The 21,867-nt window shown below is 42.8% G+C and overlaps 2 protein-coding genes across 28 annotated transcripts in view; both read right to left on the bottom strand.

Moving 5' to 3' along the window:
• LOC117249932 (uncharacterized) lies at positions 1 to 4,083 on the bottom strand. The gene is made up of 3 exons (XM_033615810.2): positions 3,728 to 4,083; positions 1,571 to 1,665; positions 1 to 1,459 (listed from the first exon to the last, which is right to left on the bottom strand). Exons 1-3 carry the CDS (start codon positions 3,939 to 3,941, stop codon positions 140 to 142), a joined length of 1,629 nt encoding a protein of 542 aa, XP_033471701.1. The 5' UTR covers positions 3,942 to 4,083; the 3' UTR covers positions 1 to 139.
• A 329-nt stretch (positions 4,084 to 4,412) lies between these two features.
• The window catches only part of r3hdm1 (R3H domain containing 1), a 49,818-nt gene continuing 32,363 nt past the window's right edge, over positions 4,413 to 21,867 (bottom strand). For 10 of the 27 annotated variants that reach the window (XM_078165553.1, XM_078165554.1, XM_078165557.1 and 7 more), the window contains 12 exons: positions 21,244 to 21,398; positions 19,482 to 19,604; positions 18,252 to 18,602; positions 17,956 to 18,079; positions 13,560 to 13,717; positions 12,936 to 13,069; positions 11,079 to 11,182; positions 9,272 to 9,453; positions 8,453 to 8,636; positions 6,918 to 7,015; positions 6,639 to 6,723; positions 4,413 to 5,789 (listed from right to left, as the gene is read on the bottom strand). In XM_078165553.1, the coding sequence (XP_078021679.1) occupies positions 5,470 to 5,789; positions 6,639 to 6,723; positions 6,918 to 7,015; positions 8,453 to 8,636; positions 9,272 to 9,453; positions 11,079 to 11,182; positions 12,936 to 13,069; positions 13,560 to 13,717; positions 17,956 to 18,079; positions 18,252 to 18,602; positions 19,482 to 19,604; positions 21,244 to 21,398 (2,018 nt within the window). In that variant the 3' untranslated portion in view covers positions 4,413 to 5,469. The remainder of the gene's footprint in view (positions 5,790 to 6,638; positions 6,724 to 6,917; positions 7,016 to 8,452; positions 8,637 to 9,271; positions 9,454 to 11,078; positions 11,183 to 12,935; positions 13,070 to 13,559; positions 13,718 to 17,955; positions 18,080 to 18,251; positions 18,603 to 19,481; positions 19,605 to 21,243; positions 21,399 to 21,867) is intronic. The other 17 variants (XM_078165560.1, XM_078165559.1, XM_078165558.1 and 14 more) reach the window with 11 other exon arrangements.

Below are 21,867 nucleotides of genomic sequence, written 5' to 3'. Positions count from 1 at the left end.
CAGAAATCAAAACCTTCATTAAAATGGACCTAAACTTCAGGTAGACGTTGAAGGCAACATACAGCACAGCTGCGCCACCCTGTGGTCATTGATAAAAGTACATTCATTTATGGCTCATCTTCATGTGTTGCTTCATCTACTACATTCTCGGAGTGTCTTTGAGTTTAGCAAATTCATCCTCCACCCTCTTACAGAACAAATAACTAAATACTGAGGGGCCGATGAATTTTATGCATGAATCCTCCAACAAGTATAGAACGTCACTGTACAGGAAACTTAAATCATCGCAGATCTGAATCAGTTTCTTTTTCATCTCCTCCTCGTCACAGTCGACCTGATGAACTCTTAACATCAACTGCCAAGACCTCACCAGAATTTTTAGGTCTTGCAATGCCTGCTGGATCTGTGAGGCTGTCATGGAGGTATGCCTCTCAGTCAACACAATCCGTGTAAGGTCAGTACCTTCACACTTAACAGACGCATCAAGACCTCTCAAGCATCTGTCAAACTCCTTGTCATATTTTTTAACGTATCTGAATATGTACGAGTCGACCCAGATGCACGTCTCCTCCTGATCCTCCGGACAGATTGCAGACAGCTCCTCTGTGTCCTCAGTATTGTTCTTGGAGGACGTTGAGACATCTTTATGTCTGGTCTGGTGGATTTTAGCGGTGACGGCTGATCTGATCTGATCTGATTCCTTTAGATAGTCAGTACTGTTGTAGCTGGAGCCCATATGATTCTCTCGTCTGATCTTGGTTGTTGGAATCCTGTCTGGTCTGCTGCGTTTTTCTGAAATGTCGTCTACTCCTAGCTGTTTTGCTGATATTTCCTGTGGTAGGAGCAGGTCCCGGCCTGATAAGGAAGATCTAACCCCTGCATTGAGCACTTGTCTGGAGCTGGCCTCTGCTTGCTCTGTCCTATATTCTGTGGATATGTCAAGCCTGGGCATATCTCTTGGCTCCTCCTCATCACTGTTTGTGTCACAGAGGTTCCCTTCAGCCACACTCTCATGGGAAACTTTTTGCCTTGAGGAGGCATTTTCAGTTTTTGCATTTGAGAGCCGGCTTTGGACTTCAGTTGCCTCACCTGTGGTCTGCAGCGCCGTTGATAAGCAGTCTGAGCTCGCTGGTCCCAGCTTAGCTTTAGAACCGCTGCGGCTTACAGAGCCGACAGACCCGTGATGAGATATTACCCTCGGATTAAGAGGAGTTTCTCTTAGTTTGACGGCAGCTGTTTGGGCTGAGACTTCGGATTTAAGTCGACTGGCCCTGCGGATGAGGTCCTCTCTCAGGGCCTGAACGGCAGTAAAAGGCCCTTCAATGGTGGCTTTCATCTGGTGAGGGAAAGGCTGGAAACGTAGCGACCTGTGAGCTGACCGCAGACTCTGAATCAGCGTTGCTTGATCTCTGCCGAATACAGACAGATTGACGGAAGCACTGGGGACGTATAAAAACACCTGCAGCACAAGAGTACATTCGAATCACCATCTTATATTCTACAAGGAAAAAGTTATTGTTACTCACGTAAGTTACAGATGAGCCAAACTATAAACCAAACTGACACTTACATCTCTCGTGAAGGGGAACACAGTGAGAAGGTAGTCGTCCGGAAACTCGTTGTCCTTCATGATGTGTTGCTCCTTTCGCACCACCCTCGCTGCATCTGCCAAAAGGACTGCACTGTTCTGCTTTGGTCTCCACTCATATTAACATTACAATGATGCTTCATAAAGCCATGCATTCATTTCGTGTCATTGAAGATGTACACAGCCTAACTTTTATCTACCAGTCTGATGCTACTGTAGCTTGATGGTGACAGTGTTTGACTATAATATGTAGAAATAAAACATTCATCAGCCAGGCATACATCCAAGCAGCACATCATGTAAATAAATGTTTAAATAAATTAGTAAATACTGTTTTTGTACTGTATAATTGGTTCCCATGGGATTGAATTGTGGTTCCTATGGGAGCCAATTAGAACATAAAACAGGAGATACATTGAACAATGACTGAAGTTGGTTTAAGGCATTTATGTATTTAAATTTCCATTTACAGATATGGCCTCTAGTTGTGCCTCTCATGTACTGCCATTATATTAGAGTCACAGCTAATGAGCATAACAGAAAAAAAAGATAAAGAAATAAGCAGCTATCTTTGAAACGCTCAGAGAATGAAGTAAACTCTTTTACAGTTTCCTTGTGCATATCCAAAAAACTCCTCTGATCACATGGATGGAAAAATATTCAGACTGTTGTGCGAGATAAAACAATTTGCTTCCATATTTCCCGACCCAGTTAGCACGAAAAGACTGTCCCTACACTCTTGCTATTATTTTGGAACACTAGCAAAAATAGTCAGCATTACTTAAGCGTAACAAACATCTATATACATCAAAACATTAAAACCACTGACAGGTGAGGTGAACAACACTGATCATCTTGTTACAGTGCAATGTTCTGTTGGGAAATCTTGGGTTCTGAGATTCACATGGATGCCACCTGACACGCTCCACCCACCTTAACACCAGTGCAGACCAGGTACCCCCCATTATGGCAGCGGCACTCCCCAGTAGGACAATGATACCACAAAAACTGCCCAGGAATGTGACAAAGAGCTCAAGGTGTCGACCTGGCCTCCAAATTGCCCAAATCCCAATCTGATCAAACATCTGTGGGAGGTGATGGTACCCCACCTCATAACCTACAGCACTCAAAACGCCCTGGTGCCAAACACCATAGGACACGCCCAAGAGGTCCCGTGTCCATGCCTCGACAGGTCAGAGCCAAGTCCGGTCCAAGGAGGCCCCACTATGGATCTGGGGGGAACCTCTGGGGTACCTGCACGTCCCTCAAATGTTGGATCAGATTAGGATCTGGGGTATTTGGAGGTCAGGTCAACACCTTGAGCTCTTTGTCCTGTTCCTCAGGTTATTCCTGAGCAGTTTTTGTGGTGTGGCATGGTGCATTGTCCTGCCATCGATAATTGCCGTTGCCATGAGGGGGTTTACTTGGTCTGCAACTGTGTTTGGGTGGGTGGAGCTTGTCTAGTAGCATCCACATGAATGCCAGGACCAAAGGTTTCCCAACAGAACATTGCACTGTAACAAGACTATCAATGTTACTCACTTCACCTGTCAGTGGTTTTAATGTCTTGACTGATGGGTGTATACCAATATAACTCTGAGGTATGACTTTTTGTTTTAGTTCATATTGTACAAATTGAGCAATAATTATGTAATCATATATAAAATGTAATGATGCAGATGGTTAGAAGAGTCTGTACAGTTTCAGGTGTAACCCTTCAGATTCTGTAACCTAATACCAGACTCCCTTAAGAAATCGTCGATTTTTGTGACTTGTTAGTGTTTAGGTTTTCGGGTTAAAGGGGGCAGCAAATGTTGTCAAATTACCTTCTTTGGGTTTCACAGATGTACTGGTATTAATTTATGCCTAGCTCTGTGACTTAAATGCAACGATTAAGTGAAAACACAAGAAGCACAAAGTAGGGCTCCTGAATGAGTGAGTCAATTTACAAACTGTCATTTTTAAAATGGAGTTTGGCGTGTTGACAAGTAATAGCTGTTTACTTGTTTACTGTTATCTTATTTACTTTAGCTTGTGCTCCTCTAAGTGGACACACACACGACACAAACACGACACACACTTACAGACTCCACTATGATTAGCTTGTAGCCTGTGTTTAGCTACAACCTGTTAACTTACCTTTAGCTTGGTCAAAAGTGACAAAGGCGACACCGACCATGTTGGTGGGATACTTCACCACCTCGACGTCTCCTCCATGACTCCTCCTGTAACTCTGGAAGTGAACTGTTAGCTTGTCAATCATCCTGCTGACGGGTAACACACCGGGAACACCGGACACAACCACAGTCCTGCTCATGTCCAGGGAGTCGGTCTCCATCTCGGCTGTAGACATGTAGCTTAGCAAACATTACAGCTAACTGCTAACGCGCCTTTTTCAACCACACCGAACATGAGACGCTTCATCTCTGACTACAGCTCGTTGCTATAAACAGTTTTCAGATAAGAGGTATGTTTAGTTTCACTTTCACTCTGCTTGGGGCTGTGTTGCATGCTGTAGTAGCAGCATCTGTCCACTAGGTGTCTCTGTTTCTCTACATTCCACTTCCTGTGAAGAAGACTTATTCAAAATGGCTAATTTATGCAGCTGGAAATTAGGCTGCTAAGCAGAGCAAATATCTCTGCAATACCCCAAAGGCAGAGATTCAAACCTAAGGCAACATTTTCCACAGAGTTGCCTCATCATGTTGCTCCCCCCCGCATGCATACACACACACATCTTGCTCCAAGGAAACATTTTAATACATCCTCACTTCTAGATTATTGCTCGCCTTTTGGCATTGGGGGAAAAAGTTATGTCAACACGTGTGGTGCAAACATTTATTAGAGTCAAACCAAAAGAAAAAAAAAAAAAAGAAAGAAAAAGCCACACCAGACACATAACACCTCTCATGATTCACACAAACAAAATCCCCCCCCAAAAAGAAGCAAAGTAGAGTGACAAACTCGATTGCATTTTTTGTGTGCATATAAACATTTTAATTAAATATAAAAGAAAGTGGCCTGGCCGAGTGCAACAAACAGGTACGAGGGGGGTCAATAAAAGAAAATCCAGGCCCTGTCCGACTCCAATCAAATCTCCATCTCGTTTATCACTTCAGTGCAAATCCAACATTCACTGTGTATAAAAGTGACTTTAAATAATTCAGGTAGTATATCTATTATTCAGTGTTTATTATTGTATGGGCTCACATGGTACAAGTGTTGCTGCGTGTTATTGTTGGGAGCATGTTAAAGAGAGAAGAAACACAGTCCTGTGTACCTAACGGGAGATAAATGTGGCTCTGCTCCATGAGTCAGTGGCGTGGACACGTGATGGAATTATCGATGGATGTTAAATAAAACAGCTTTGATATGAATGCTCAGTTTATATGCAATAACATGATACAGAGCCCCGATTTAACGTCTAATCTTTAAAGTGGGCACAAAAACATTCTTGAACCAGGAACAAATTGATATTGTGTACGTTTAGTTCAATATGGTGCCGTCACACTCATACACCTGCTATTAAAGGAGCCACAGTGGAGTCACTAACAGCTGGCAAATGAATCCCAAAACTCTCCAAACACTTACACTTTTAAACAGCAAACTAGATCTTTAGAATAGAGAAGGGCCAGCTCAGCGGCCACGGACGCATTTCACAAACAAAACCAAACTCAGACCTGTTGGCCAGGAAAAAAAAAAAAGATAAAATGAACTAAAACAAAATAAAAGTGAACATTCATTCTTCAAACATTTGATACGGTTTTTGATTTGGACAGAGTCTAGGACTTGAACTGAAACAGTCCAGACTGAGGCAGCAGAGGCAGGTGGTTGGATGTGCGTTCGTGTGGCGCTCCTTAGATGCGCCGAGATCTTAGCAGCTATGAGCCGGCCTTGTCCGAGTCACACGGCTCCCCTTTGTGTCTGGTACTAGTTCTGAGTTTAAAGGTGGCCTGGGGGCCGCTGTGGTGGAGCGCAGCGCTCGGGGCAGCGTATCTGGAGTGTAGCACGGCAAAGATGGAGTATGATGAGGCCAGGTGTCCGCTGGGAGCGTCTCTGGTCGTGTTGCACAGCCGGGGCTGATGGTCCGACAGCCGCTGGATCAATTCGCCCCCTCTGCAGAGCTCTGCCAGGAGGTGGTGGGAGTCTGTACAGCTGATCCCCTCTGGAGGATCTGTCACTTCCAGTATCTGACTGCTCACTGCAGACAGACAGACAGCACTGTGAGCAACAGAGCCAGTAAATAAAACAACTGTCATGGGTGAAGAGAAAATTCAGACCTGCACCATCGGGAGGCTTCAATAAAGTGCTGCTGTCAGCTTTAAAGCTTTAGGAGGAAGGTCGGTCAAACCTGTCGCAGAGTGCTAATGCAATCTTATCAAAAATATCACCCCCCCCAAAAAAGGTCTAAAAAGCGTGACATTTTAGAGGCAGTGATGTAATGTTGAACTTTCCACCAGCACTTACTGCACAACACAGTGGGCTGCGTACGAGCCCCCTCCTTGTTGATTGTACCAGTGCGATTGTTGACAAGAGCACCTGAATAATGCAAAAAAAATACCCAGGCGAGTGCAAAAATCCGATGCTATATTTGAAATAATCAGCACATTTCTCTCGGCACAATACCGCCAGGGCTGCAGGTTCCACAGCCAGGTGTGAATTCTGCCCTGTCTGTAATTTATTCTGCTTACATTCACAAACAGACACTTTTCTCAACAGCTGCGGAGCGCAGCAAGCATATTTTGACACAACAAAAACCTGATGTTATTTTAGTTAATCTGCTAAATAGGCTACACAGCAGCTGAGTTGATCACATGTGATGAATCTGAATACGACTCTCCTTTTCTGATTGACATCTAAAACCTGATGTTCCACTCTGGACTGCACGCTTTGAGAAACTGCTTGTCTGAATTATACACCAGATTTATATTTGGCGCTTCTCTCTGTAGAGGGAAGGTCAAATTTCGGTCAGAATCGCTGATAAACTAAAAATGAGCGCTGTTAACTTGGGGTTCACTAAACTCAAGCCTCCCTCTGGACTTCCTATTACCTGCTTCACCTACACTGAGATCTGAAGACAGAGATTTTCTGCTGGCCTTCCTCCCATGACCGCTACGCCAAACCCCCAGTGGACCCTGAGGGGACAAAGGACAATAGTTATTGGCAGGGGTGGTGGGGTGGTGGTGGCGGTTTGCTGACCCAATATAATATCTTTCTTTTGCTAAAGATGAATAACTTCACAGCAAGGAATAACTTTTATTACAAATAGAAGACCTAAAAAACATTATTTCATATCATGTGTAACAAGGTGTGTGTGTTTGTGTCCCACCTGGTGTTTGGCCACCATGTGGGCAGTGTGGATCAGCGGAGGTCTGATGGAGGGTTTGTACTGCAGAGGTTGGCCCAGTAGAGAATAGTGTGCTTCACCTACACGTTACAGGAAATACACAGACAGTTATCAAAGACTGTGGCTTTAGCACAAACTAAAAACTGTGTGAGTTTATCTGTGGTTATATTTGTGTTTCAATCCTGAGCAAACAATGGACCTTTAGAGAATTAGATTTTGTATAGAAATTATAAATCACAAAAAAATATTGAGCAAAAAAAAAAAAAAAAAAAAAAAAAATTGAGCAAATAAAAATCTATTCTGTTCTTCAGTGTAGGTGATTTCTGAACCTTTATTATTGTGATTATCATTATTATTATTATTTAATTAGCCTGTATCAGCCTACAACCTAGCCCTCTTTTTTTGGTAGCTTGCTAAATTCTACCAGCTTTGCTGTAGCTAACTAAGCTAGCTGGCTAATTTAGTAATTCCAGCTACACAGCCAAGGCATTAAAAAACATTTATTTAAGTAAACAAAAATCATTCCAGTGCTAAATAGTTGACAATTTCTGAACCTTTATGAAGTTTAATTTGTGTAATAACCTTTAGTTTATTAGCTTGCAACCTCCAAGCTATCCCTCTTTTTAGGTAGCTTGCTAACTTCTACCAGCTCTGCAGTAGCTAACTAAGCTAGGTGGCTAATTTAGTAATTGCAGCTATACAGTCAAGGCATTAAAAAAACATTTATTGAAGTAAACAAAAATCGTTTTGGTGCTAAATAGTTGACAATTTCTGAACCTTCATGAAGTTTAATTTGTAAAATAACCTTTAGTTTATTAGCTTGCAACCTAGCTATCTTTTTAGATAGCTAGCTGCCAGATAGCAATAGCTACCTAAGCTAGCTGGTTAATTTAATGATTGCAGCTACACAGCCAAGGCATTGCAAACATTAATGTAGTTCCTTTAAAGAAACATTACTGTTGACTGTGTCTTTAAATATGATATGACATTTGTTAGCCAAAGTGAGCTAAATGTCAGTTTCAAAGCATGCTACAAGGTGGTTATTAGGAATTAGTGAGTCAGCCAGCGATATAACTATATTAAACTTTCACTTACATTTTTTCATGGTCACTTGTAGTACTTAATAATAAATATAGGGGCACAGTTTAAGTTCATTTTCTTTAAAGGAACTAACATCACAATTATCAAGTTAGCCAGGTAAGTTAGCCAAGCTGAGCTAGCTGCTGCTTGTCTGGCATAAGTTAGCTGGCCAATACAAATACAGACTAGCTTACAAATCTGATTTTATGAAGATTCACGTAACCAAAACTACTAATTAGTAAGAAAAGTAAGAAAAATGAAATATCTATAGATTTTTGGTTGCTCAAATAAAATCATTTTTTGCATGATGCCTATTCTACAAAATACAATTTGCATGTTTGTAAAAAATCTTTGCACACTCAGGACTGAAGCAGAAATACAACTCCGTAAGTGTTGATTAGCGTGCTATGTTGGTGAGGACATCTTTTAATACTGGCCTGTGAGTGAGTAAACACCCCGGTTGTGGATGTGTCTCTGACCTTGTCCACTGTGGCAGAAGGCTGTAGGGAGCGGCGGGTGGTGGGCCATGACAGGGATGGACGAGATGCCTGATGGGAGGCCCTTGACGCTGGGCGGCTGGCCTGGCGAGGGAGTGAGTGCCGGAGACAAGGGCAGGCTGCTCTACACACAACACACCGGCGATGCGGCGAGAGGATAGACGGGGAAGAACACAAAACACTTTCATTCAAAAAAGGCAACCATTGCTATTTCTCTCTTTCGCAAAGTCATTCTGTTGTTCAAGTTGTTGCTTTAATGTACCGTTCCATCCACATTAGTCCCCCTAATGTACCATTACCCCCTAATGCTAAGGACTATTTTCTCCTCATTTTCAGGTTACGCCAGCACTGACTTCATTTGCAGAGCCTATTTACTTCGACATTTAACCTGCCTGGAGCGCCGGGGAGGCCCAATTCTCACGTCACTGCAAACTCAGACGACCAAACTAAATTGCCTTTCAAATTGCTTTCTTGTGACTGCCTTAACTTTCTGACACATACTGTATTGTCCTATGTGGCAAACATTACCTGAGCAAATTTATAATTTAATTTAACACTATTTGGAAATTGTTGTCAAGTCAGAAGTCCTGCGGGCCTCTGAGCTAATTAAATCTTCTCAAAACCATAAGACAACCTCAATAAGGTTATTAAAAGGTTATACATAATATGGTATAAAACTCTTTCTTTTAACCATTGTCTGAAAAGTGGTGTTGTTTTGAACGACTGTGCCGAATCGATGCACATGGGCAGCGTTTGTACCTGGGTGTTGTCTGGAGGTGGGGGGAGCTCAGCAGGCCTGCGGCTGCGCTGGTGCTCAGAGCCCGGGTGTTTGTGGCTGGGCTGTTTCCGCTGGCAGGGGGAGGGGGCCCGGGGCTGCTGGCAGGAGGGCGCTGTCATTTGCAGCATCACCATGCCGCTGCCGGGGGCCGGGGGTAACAACCCTGCACAAACACAAACAAAAAAAAAGAAAAACACAAGCTATAATTGGAATACAGTGTTGATAAGAGGCACATCAGGCCAGGCAGACATGGCAAGACACTTAATACTGCTTATTTATTATTTAATTCATCACATAAACTCATCATTTATGCACCAAACTCTAAATGTCTTTTTGTTCAAAAGCTCTTTTTCAGCACTTTTGTTCGTCTACACACCTCATCAGTGGAATTGTCGCTTTCACACCGTTAGCTGCTGAACAATTACAATCTAAGTGCCTTGATTATAAGGGCACATCCATAGTGGCAATAACAGTCCGTTCCCTTTTGCTGCTAAATCCTCTGCAATGATCCGGGAGATCCAATTATCTTATTAGTTTGTGACGCATGAACGTGACTTAAAAAAAACCCACACCAAACAATCAGAGGTTGAGGTGCAACCTTCTGCTCCATGAACTCATAAAAAATAAAAGTTTCCATCTAATTAATTTCTGTTTACATAAAGCTCACATTAGGTGAAAATCATAATATAAGCTTTGCACAGCCGACGCCACTGTTGATTTATGAATTATTACCTCACAACAGTAGCAAGGACAATGGATATTTGGACTTAATCTGCAGATTATTTCTGGCCCCGGCCTAGCCAATTAAAAATGTTTACTGGTGATGCTGTAGGTGAGGCCGTCGCGAGACCTTCATCTGACCTCATTACTGACGGGCTGGAAATGATGGCTCCCTCCATTGCTCACCCATAATAATCAGGCATGAATAATAAAGGTCATTAGTAAGGAGACTGCCCCACCTGGGCCTCTGGACGGTGATTCTGTGAGTCCTCGAAAGGCCAATACATGAAAAGATGGGTTATTATGGTCGGGTTTCATTCTTTTAAACAGTTTAGTAATTTTTTATTCCATTTCTATATCATTTCATCTCCTAATTTACCAAAGAATCTTAGAAACAGACCAATATACTGCCAATGCCAATACGTCTGCTGATATAACATCATTCATATATCAACATTTTCTGCCTTCACCTCAATCAAAGCATGAGTCTGTTCCAGAAAACATGACTTCTAGCATAACTCACACTGGAGCTGCCAACAACTTCATCTGAGGAGTCATGATGACATCAGTGATTTCTCATTTCAATAGTTTCTCACTGTACTAAACAACATTTTGACTAAGCTGTTGTCAGCGTAACATTTGCAGCGGTCGACCTACTGGCTGTTTAATCTCCGTGCGGCTCCGGAGGAAGAGGAGGATGTGCAAATCACTTTCACTTATCCACACCCCGGGGAGTCGTCATCACCACGCCTCACTCTTTCTCATTTTGAAAATCCGGAGTGTAAATCTAATCACACTTCTGACGCGCACACAGTGGCAAAGTAAACCCGGGGAAGATTATTTCATTATGAAGGCCGGGTCGTAGCTATGGAGGGATGCATTCTGCGATTATTGACACTGAGAGATGGGGAAAAATAAAGACTGTCGGAGCACTGGCAGTGATGGGGAATCTCCTGGGCGGCTAATGTCAGAGACTGAATATTCTCACTGAGCTGTGTGATCCTGCTGCACATCACTGTGTGTTTGGAGCTAGGCTCGGCTGTGGCCGGGCTTCAGAGGGGAGTGTACCTGCATACTGCTGGCCTGGGTGCTGCTGGGAGACGCAGGGGGACGAGGTCTGAGGAAACTGGAGCTGCTCCATCATCTGGGCGGGCAGGAAACTCACTGTGGAACTGTGAATGAACACAGAGGAAATCAAGTGTTTTAAAACAGCGCTTCTGCAGGGTTCAAGTGAAATTAAGTCTTTGATAGTACATAAAATACAATTTAATACTTGTTTCCTGGTCATAGCAGCAGCAAGTATAAAAGATGATCAAGTCTGGATGAGGAGGCTTTGAATTATTTACCATGTGAATGAATTTATTGACTTTAATATCACATTTTTGTCTCAGTAGTTTCCTGCAGTAGAGGAGAATGGATGATGTGTCCCTCAACAGAAAATTAGTCAGCAACTATTTTGACAACAGATTCATCTTTTAAAAGCCAGCTTCAAGCAAAGTTGCAAAACACTTGATGGTTCCAGCTTCTGAAATGTGAGAATTTATGGCTTGTTGTTGTCTCACAGTGTATTAAATCAAATATATTTGAGTATTGCACTGTTGCTTGAACAAAACAAGACATTTAATGACATCAGCCTCTGCTCTAGAAAACGGCAATGGGCAGTTTTTACATTTTGCGGATGTTGTTTAGACAAAAACAATTAAATTAAAAACTTTTCAGGATCTGCAGATTCCCTGTTTGAGGTTTAAATGTTGCCAAATTTGTCAGCAGAAGTGTTTCTGGCACCGCAGAGCCCGAGCACCTGAAGAAAAAGATATGATGCTCACACCTAAGTTGGCCTTAAAAGTGTTTAGAAAATCACTTCTAAACCTGCACCGACGTAAATCTCCAGGAGCTTGGAGATCTTAACGCTTCAGCTAGGGTGTTAAATTTGAAATTTAAGTCCATCTGCAAAGCAGGCGCTCTGCTCTGTAAGCAACCTGCCTGCAGGGACTCGTGTACAGCTGGTGAAAAAGCAGGCTGCAGGTGGACAGTCGGGCCTCGTGGGAGAACACTGAGCCTCTCCAATGCTGGCGCATAAATCATTTCCACACTGACTGCCCTACTAAAGCAGCCTCATTTTACAGCTGGGACAATGAGAGAGTGACCTCTTCTCTCTCGTGTGTGTGTGTGTGTGTGTGTGTGTGTGTGTGTGTGTGTGTGCATTGTTCTTCTGCAGGTGATGACTGCGAACATGGCTGTTTCATGTCTGCTGTTTGTTATGTATACGAGCGTGCACAACGGTCCCAGTAGTGCTCCACTCACCAGGATCCAGATTGATTGGGTCCATGGAGGTAGAAACTAATTACATGTTTTGCTTTCTGTGAACTAGTTCTATCAATCAGCTTATAATGAGAGAGAGCACGCCGCTCACACTACTCCACACCAGCAGAGTAATGGAGGAAAACGAGTGAAGCTGTTTGAGAGGGCATAGAGTTGACATTTATCAGCTGCAACCCGTACACGGTGGTTCACCAAAAGGATCGTGGTAATAACGTCATTTTCCCCCCCAAAGTGAACAAAGATAACCTTGGCTCCGAGGTGCTTTGGGGATTCACTCATCAGGCCTGTTCGGTCTATAAATAAGAGGCACCTTCAGGAGTGAAAAACAGCATCGAGCACCTGAAAATCGGTTTCTGGGACAAAGAACATCTACAGCCGAGCCAATAATATCATCGAAACCTGATTCAAGCAACTTCAGCTGGTAGAAAGTATAAGTATAAAAAGTATTTTATCTTTAGTGAGTCACGTGTTCTTGTTCTCTTTTTCTGTTGCATTTGATGCTGGTACAGTATATATTTTTCGGTTCACACTTGAGAACAACAACCTAATATATCCAATTGTCATGCTTCATCATAACGTGTGTAGTGTCCATGTGGATGGTACCTCATGGTGGTGTGCTGGTTGGGAGGAAGCAGGCTGTAACAGGGCTGCATGCCAGCGACAGCCACTGCCCCCTGTCCTGGCTGACAGGACACAAACACTGGCTGCTGGTACGTCTGCTGTGGCACAGAAACCTGCTGCAGGGGAAAGATTGGAAGAACAGCAGGTAAACATGCAAATCAAGCGACAAAATACAGAAATCCGGCTTTATTGGCTAATTCCAGCACATGACTGCTCCATCATTGTCAAAGGTCTGTCAGTTAAATGTACAATAGACATTAATTTTCTTAGCTGAAGATTTTTACTTGCAATAAATAGCAGTATAAAAACATCATGGAGAGTGCTTTATCTTTGACACTTCAGTTTTACATTCCTCTATTAGACACTTTAAAATCCACTGTCACAGTTTGTTTTCTCCCTCATCTTAAGGACAAATATCTCAAAACATCAACACAGGTATTCTCCATTAATAAAGTGCAGGCTCTCTTCTCTTCCTGTGCCTCGACAAGAATAAAGAGCAACCAGCAGCCTCATCTGAGAACAGCAAATTCCATTCATAACAAAATGAACTGAATGCTCTTTTTCATCTTTACGCTGGTCGTATTAATCTGACACTCATCACAATACCTGATAAGACTGCATTGGAGGGTACTGGACCATCATGCCTTGCATCTGGTTGCCCATATTGCTTTGCTGGTTGCCAGTGAGAGCGAGGTTGGATGTTGGCTGCACGCCCACTATGGTCTGGTAGCTGGACGCTGGGTTTGGCATCATGGCTTGGTGCACTGAGGCGAAATGAGAAAGAGGCACAATGCTGTGACCGAATGAAAGAAGGCTCCTGATAGGAAACACTGTGAGAATAATAAAACAATTAATATTCATGATTCCTCGGCAGCACAGGCAAAGACGGCGCTAATGAAAGCTTGCTTATCAAGATTTTACGAGGAAATAGTTGGGAGATTTGATTGATTTTATAGGGAAATGTGCTCATCACCAGGAGGAGAACAAAAGAAGGAGCAGCAGATTGAAAGATTGTGGGAGTCGGGGCTCGGCTCAGGGAGTTGAGCTGTTGCAGCTAAGCAGGTATGAGACACTTGGAATAAATGAGAAGTCAATATATTTGATTTAGCCTTTGGTGGCTTGAACCTGCAACCTGAGTGGCCTGGTCACGAAAAAAAAGATAAACGTCCACTTCAACAAGTGATTAAGTTCAGGGGTAAACAGACAATGGGAACACATTTCTTTAGCACTACTTAAAAACCCATTTAGAGTGCCCCGAAGAAAATGACAAAGTCACACGGATCCGTCCATTTTCCGAATGGCCTAAAATGGCGGCAATCGCTCCTAGCCGGAGGGGAAGGGGAGAATCAGACACTTAAATGTCAAGGTGACAAAAAGAGACATTTGAAAATACTGTCCCTTGTGACACACACACGCGGTAATCCAGGGGACAAAGGAGAGGACGTCCTTTTGTGAAGGTGTCTTTACAGTCTGCCGCCCTGGGAGAAAAGTACAACTAGACAATGAGAGTGCTTGGTGAGGAACAGAGAGGGGGGAGGACTATTTTTATCCATCCTCGTCTCCCACCTTCACTTACAAACCAAGCATGAAATGACCGTAATATCAAACGCACCCTATTTTATTCCAATCCAGCAGGCAGCAGATGAGGGACCATGGTCGTTGACCCTACAGTTTTCGGAGGATGACAGTTTAGGGATTAGAGCCGTCCAGTGACAAGGCCGAGACCAATTATAGGGGAAGTTTTTGGCTTGCGTCCATTTCCTTTGCTGACTTAGTAGCCATGGTGAGGTTGCTGTATGTCCTGCAGGTGAGGAGTGAGGGGCTGAAAAAGAGACCGGTTCACTGTGAGATTCATAGAGGCCTCTCAGACAGCGTCCCGGCCCCGTATCCCGCCTCTCAGGCTTGGCGTGCTTCCTCCTTGCTATTGAATCATACTTCTAAAAAAAAACTCTGAAAACCATTAAGATCAACAAGGACCCCGTCTTTAAAGTCCCAAACTAAAAAATTCAACAGACACTGACTGCCTCATTAGAGCCATAACAGACACTGCAGGTTTATATCGAGTGAATTTTTTACATGTACTTTTTATAAGTGCAATTTTAAATTTGTTGTGGCATCTCAGGATTTTCTCATCATTTCTAATAGTCATTTCTTAAGATGCCCCTTTGATTGAAAGCACACTTTGCCATATTTTCTTTCTAGCAAAGATGTTTGGTTCACGCTATGATTAGGGCTGCAACTAATGATTTTAATTAATTGACTAATGTGCCGATTAATTTCCCGTTTAATCATTTTGCCCATAAATGTCAGAAAATATAATTTCCCTGAGCACAGGGTGGCATTTTCATCAGGGCTCCTACTGCTTAAGACCGCTAGAATTAAGAATTTTTGGGACATTTTTTTTGTTTCTCTACTTTTAAAAAACAGATTCAATCCATAAATTGCTAGAAAAATGTGAAAAGGAATTGCCTAAAAACCCTCCAGGGCCTTTAAAAGCCTTTCTTAGCTGCATATTAAAGGAAATAATTATAGCTCTGTAGTTTACACTGTTTGTATGTATCTGTCAAAAATTTTTAGACATTATACAAAAATAGAAATCATAAAAGAAAATCAAAAATAACAATTTTTAATACCACTGTAAAATAAATTTACTATCAATAAAAAAAAATGTTGGAGACAATTTTGCCCAAATCTGTAACATAAAAAATTACAATTTGGGTCCTGGAAAACAGTTAGATGATCACTTAAAAAAACAGACCTGGGAAATATCTGGCATTTGATGACTGATGCTAGCTTGATGATTTACATCAATAAATTTCTCAGGCCATGGGGCAAAAATAAGACTCCTGGCATTTTCAGGTGAGGGGATATGAGTGTAGCTGGATCCGCTATCCCGCGCTGTGTGATGTTATTATGAATAGATGTTATCAATTATTTTGAGAAAACATTTATAAAATCCTTCTTTCCATGTCGTGGCATTTGTAGGACTTTTGAAAGATTGATTTCAGACCTTTAAACACCAATTTAGGCCTTGTCTATTAATGACTTAATTGCCTGTTAAGACTTTAAGGATCTACGGCTACCCTAATTCATATTCCCCAGAACCCAGCCCATAGACATTCAGTGCATTATCATATATGACAAAGAAAGGCAGCTAATCCGCACATTGGAGAAACTGAAATTAGAGAATGTTCAGTGTTTTTGCTTGAAATGATAAATCAACTAGACTAATCGTTTAACAGACTTCTCATCCCAGCTCCATATACCATTTAAATCTTAAGGTTTTCATCACTCCTTAAAAGAAAAAGTGCTTTTCTCTCATGTAACTTCCCTTAGAAGTAAGGTTTGTCGCATTTTCTCCCCGGCAATGACTAATAAACTGTAGCGTCACGAACAGTAAAGAGGAAGGAAGACAAATCCTTCGATCCTTTCACATATAATACAAGCTGCTTTCTCAGAATGGCCATGACTGAAGCCAAAGCCCTGTGGTGGTGGTGACTGTCTGATGCAAGTGAGTGGAAACATGCACAGGTTCCTCTGTGGACCTCTGACTGCGCCATCAGAGAATTCCCACTGATTACCTATTTATTATGTGTGCACCCTGTGCTACATTATCTTCACCTTTAGCTGGTCTTATATATCTTTTTTTTTAATTAATGCAAAAACAGAAGGGAAACGAGCCACTGAAGTCATTTTTTTTCCTCTTTCCCTGAGAAATAATTGCTGTCCTTTGCCTTTGTAGGTCAGCTTCATTTGTCCGCTGTCTATTCCCCGGGTCCCCAGCAGGGAAGCTGCATTTGCAGCCTACAGATGACAGAATAGTGCCGCAGCCACTTACAGAGACCAGTGTGTACCAATGTGTGTGTGTGTGTGTGTGTGTGTGTGCGACCGTATAAGTCACAATCGTTGCAACATTACATCCAGTTAAGCAAGTGTGTGTGTGTGTGTGTGTGTGTGTGTGCAAGAAAGACCGAGCAGGAGCTAACAATCTCAACTCCTGCGGTGAAAGAAAAAAACTCAGAATAATCAAGTGGATGACTCCCGGGGAGACATCGGAACTCGTAAAAAAACAAACAAGCAGGGAGGAAAGGAAAGGGAGAAATATTTGTCCTTCGGTAGAGCCGCGAACCATGGCTGGCTGGCACAGCTCCCTTGTGAAGAAACACACAGGAGCAACAACAAATAAATACGATCTAAGAGCTGAAAGTGAGAAGTTAAAGTCTATTGATAAAGCAGCAACACTGGGCTTTGCTCTTGACAACGTGAAGTTGGAAAATTCAAGGAAAAATCAGTTGCTGCACATCAGAGACTTCAGACCTCGTTCATTAAAACATCCTTTGATTTGTCTTTAGATCCACAGTGGAACTGTTTCAAAGGCATGTTTGAATAAGTTGCAGCTTTGGCTTATTATTATGGAGACGTGAAGAGTCACCTACAGTTTTTTATAAATATGCATGGTAGTTAGAGGAGAGAGATAAATATTTCCTGATCCAGTTTGAATTGTGCCACTTTGTCAATTTAAAAGATCATTTTGCACATTAAGAGGGTCACAGTTAATTGTAAAACTGTTGAGGTATTAGCCTGTAAAAATACACAATTAGAAAGACTATACAAGGTTGCGTAGGTGATGTCATAGCTTCTCTCTCGCTGTAGCTACAACGCCTGTGTGCTTCATACAAGGATACACTTTTACAAGCAACAGGTCTTGCTTGATCAAACACATCAGGTCGTGTGTGGAACATAGCTAAGTTACCTGGCTAGCTAGCTTGTGTGGCTGAGTGTAACTTGGTGTGTTTTGTGAAAACCACTCCATCTCAGTGGGTCATTTAGTCTCATTTCCTCTAATCTTTCCCAGATTTTTAACATTTTATACACACCTGTTTCAACTGTTGAGAAAGCCAGCACGACTCAAATGATCCATGTGCCAAAAGCAAAAATAGCTGGGGGACAAAAACACACCTAAAAACGCTGTATTTAACATTTAAAATGACCGTGTTCGTACCTTGTTGCTGGGGCAGGTTTTGGCTCTGAGGGCAGTTATAGGGCAGGTTGATGGGGGGCCGGTAGTGCTGCTGCTGGCTGGAGCAGTGGGGGTGGTGGGCTGACGAGCAGTAACACGCCGACATCTGGAAGAGACACACAACACGAATTCAAGGACTGTGTGACACCATCCGCAGTCCCATTTGAATCCACTTCCCAGCAAGAGGAGAAAGGATTAGTCATGACGCTGGTTTCCACTGTGGAGTGACTCACAGCAGATGAATGAGCACATTCTGACGCACGACTAAATGTCCCTACCTGCTGGACAGGCTGTTGGATGTAGGTGTGTTGCTGGAGTAGCTGCTGGTTCAGTGAGGACCCGGGGAAAGCAGCAGGGCCCGGGGTGGAGCTGGGATATGTGTGGTTGGGGCCCGGGGTCGGGAGTGGGACGGGCTGACCCTGCAGCACCCCTGGGTGTCCTCCCGATGGCCCTGCCACCATGTAGCTAGCAACCTGCTGCTGCTGCGGAGCTCCCTGCAGCACCACAGGGGAGGGGTGGTGGTGGAATACGGTCGGATAGTGGCGGGTGTCAGGAGCTGAAGCCCCGCTGTCGCCGGGTGGCTGCTGCGCCAGAGTCATGTGACTGAACTGGGCGTTGAGGGAATCAGGCTGCGGGGAGAATTTAGTGTTAAATGTTTTAATCTATTCAGAATAATACAGTTCAACTACAGTCAGCTGATTTCTAAGCTACATGCTAAAGACACTGACTAAACTGACATTCACTTGATGGTTTAGTCTAAATGTGACCCACGTCTGCGGAGACCAGTGGAGTCTAAAGTGAACTATTTATCTGCATCACCGCTGCACGCCAGTTCGGGTCATTTCTGACATGTTGTTGGAAAAGTAGTGTTTTTAGTCATGGATTATTCAGCGCTAACATCTGCTGATGAATTAAATATTAATGGAACTTTCCACAGGCATAATTAGTCACAGAGGCATGTCTTTCACTAAAACCAGGTCAGAAATGAGGTTAAGTGAATGCATGATCTATATATGTGGGAACTGGCTCCTGCTGGATTTAGATACACCTTTCCACAAGATGAAAAAATGAACTCAATACAGAGGTGGGAGAATAATAAGATGTTTGAAGTTAAAAAGGTGAAACAATGCTGTACTTGATTTGAGATAGTAAGAATTTTGTTGAGCCATGAACTATGAACTATGCTGCATGTGGACACTAAACTCTTGTTTGTTAAATTCACAATTTAAGAGAACTTTTTATAGGTGTAAATAATATAATATATATGGCAAATAATGCAGCTACAGTTTAAATAAATCACAGAAGATATCTAATGAAGGAGCTCATCAAAAAGCACATGCATACAGTCTGAAGATCTGAGTTTTCTGGACATCTGTGTCACATTTTAATTTACCAATTTAACTGCTCTGAGAAAAGTCTATAAATAAGCTGTTAATGAGCCAGGTCTGACAGGAGATGGAGCGGGGAGGGGAGGAATAATAAAATGGAAGAAAGAAGGCGTTCTGTACCACAGTGTACTGTTGGTTAGGACAGACGGGCAGGAACTGAGAAGGAGGAAGAGGAGGAAGAGGATACGAGACCGTTGGGTTGTGAACAGGCTCAGAGGACAGCTGGAGAGGAGGACAGATCGGCTGAGGAGGGAAGGGAAGAAGAGATGGACAGAGGGACAGGAGATGAGACTGGAGGAAGGATGCTAGTAAAATGGTGGGAGCCTCAATTGACCATTTGCTAAACCCCGTTTATGTTTTCAATTTAAATGTTACACAAGAACAGACTTTTAGGATGAGGACGGACTGATGCATTCAGTAACACTATCTCAGCTAAGGTTGGCTGTGGTTTCTGGAGAGTAAACTTCCCCACATCCAATAGAGAGCACAACAGAGCTGTTAATGTTACCCGCACAAAGTGACATTTAGGAGCAGCTTCCACACAGTGGGGAGATACGGCACAGTATTCCTTTGGTAAAACTTACTGAAAGTCTTTACATGCTCACTCTAAATTCCCACTTAAAGCAACTACAAGGAGTGTTTAACTGGGTATGAAACCATTTCATTTTAATGCTGATGTCTCTATATGACCTACAAAAGCAAATGAGACCACCAGCAAGAAGATTTGCTATTTCAATACAGGTTTTCTTAATGTCTGTCTGACTCCATGTAAAATCAGATTTACAGCACGCAGACCGAAAGAGCCTCTGTTTAAATAATTTCCCTTGCAAAGTTTGGAAGTGAGTAATACATTACCAGTTAAAAGGAAGTAGGAGAATTCAGAGAATTATATTTTTGACGTATTTTGTGGTTATTGCTGATACTGCAGCACGATCAAGTCACAACCTCTGGGGCTGAAAAATGAAGTCAACACGGCATGACAAAAACTGCAGTTCCTCTAATGGCTACTTGAGGCTGGCTCCAAAAGTGACCCCCATGTTAAAATGCCCAATTTGCAGCAGAAATAAACATGTTAATAGCATGGTACAAGAAACAGTTTTGATCTCTAGGGCTAATTTCCCCGTTCATGACAACTTTAGGTTATGTACGCTTAATTTTATTAAGGCTTTAACTTATGCATAATTAAGGATATGACTGCTTTGAGAGACAGGTGGATGCCGCCTTCCAGTCACTTTCTCTGTGACAATTCTGGTGAGGTAAATTAACCATAGCCTAACCCCAGATTCACAGAGTATAGGCGTAGTCGTAGCTGTTGTTATTTCAATGTGTTTTCAGCTCACAAAAGTTTGTTTAAATTTGTTGTTAGCTGAATGTAGCTAACGTAAGCTGAACCTGTCAAGGAAAGCCAGCACTGCAAAACAGTTGCTTAAAGGAGAAAACGTTTTTAAAATAAGTTGTGTCTTTCTTTCACTTGCTTCTAAAACAAAAGCATGCGCTAGCCAGATCATGATCTTAACAACACCAGGTGATGGGGCTCATGGGAAATGCAGTCCTCTAAAAGGGGGAAGTCCCCGCGCTTGGGGCTGCTAAAACAAACACAACATGAAATTCCTTGTAGTTGCTTTAAAGATGTGAGGACATCACAGGCTTTACAGGCCAGCTGTGCTTAGTCACTGTTGCTAAGCGATGAATGTTGTTCGTGGGGGGGTTTATCCAACGGTCAATTAAATGACTTGAGTGAAGCTCCTACCATCATACTATCAGCTCCCATTTCAACACTCTAGGTTAGTGAGGTTTGAGAAAGTTAGAAAAACAGTGTCGTTACTACATGAATTTAATTTGAAAGAGAAAAAGAGTGAGAAACGTAGCCCCGCCCACTGACCTGGGAGTGGAGGTGATTGGTTGGCTGTTGCTGTGTTGGTGCAGGGATCTGTTGCTGTGGGGTTTTCCCCTGCTGTGTGTTCCTGCCAGCAGCAGGGGCGACAGAGGCCGGGTTATAAACTACGGCGCTGCCGTCGGGGTGGATGAAAGGCTTGCCTGTCAAATTTAATTCAGAAGAGACAAAAAAAACACAGTGATGCGAACTGTACACGCACTCATAATGCAGCATCATACAAAAGGAAACATTTAAATTCTGCTCCTCGTGACAGGGAGGACACACCCAAACATGGTTCATGAGAGGAGAGGTGACGGGAATTAACAACCCTGGCAGCATTTGAAGTTCAGTTTGCAGCTCAAAAGTGTACAACTGGTCTGTGATGAATATTTACAGATTTCTCCCATCTGTTCAGTGCATTTTGATCAGCACGCTTTTGGTCTGACTTCTAATTTGACAGACAACCCGAGTGTAGCCCCATGCCAACCTGTAATTCTGTCCCCAAGTCATGAATAATTCATTAGTAAACCAGAAAATTACAAGACATGAACATGACTTTGATTTAATGCAGCAGACCGAGATTGGGTCACCACCATCAAAAAAGAAAATCCTGTGCTTTCGTGTCATTTT

The sequence above is a fragment of the Epinephelus lanceolatus genome, chromosome 24 (assembly GCF_041903045.1).
Source record: "Epinephelus lanceolatus isolate andai-2023 chromosome 24, ASM4190304v1, whole genome shotgun sequence".
NCBI lineage: Eukaryota > Metazoa > Chordata > Actinopteri > Perciformes > Serranidae > Epinephelus > Epinephelus lanceolatus.
This window is presented reverse-complemented; position numbering and strand designations above follow the sequence as displayed.

Coding starts and splice junctions, on each gene's coding strand:
- LOC117249932 (XM_033615810.2), bottom strand. CDS start 3,941: ATGTCTACAGCCGAGATGGAGACCGACTCCCTGGACATGAGCAGGACT. Junction 1,666..3,727: donor CACTTTTGACCAAGCTAAAG/GTAAGTTAACAG, acceptor TCCTTTTGGCAG/ATGCAGCGAGGGTGGTGCGA. Junction 1,460..1,570: donor TGTTCCCCTTCACGAGAGAT/GTAAGTGTCAGT, acceptor CTTGTGCTGCAG/GTGTTTTTATACGTCCCCAG.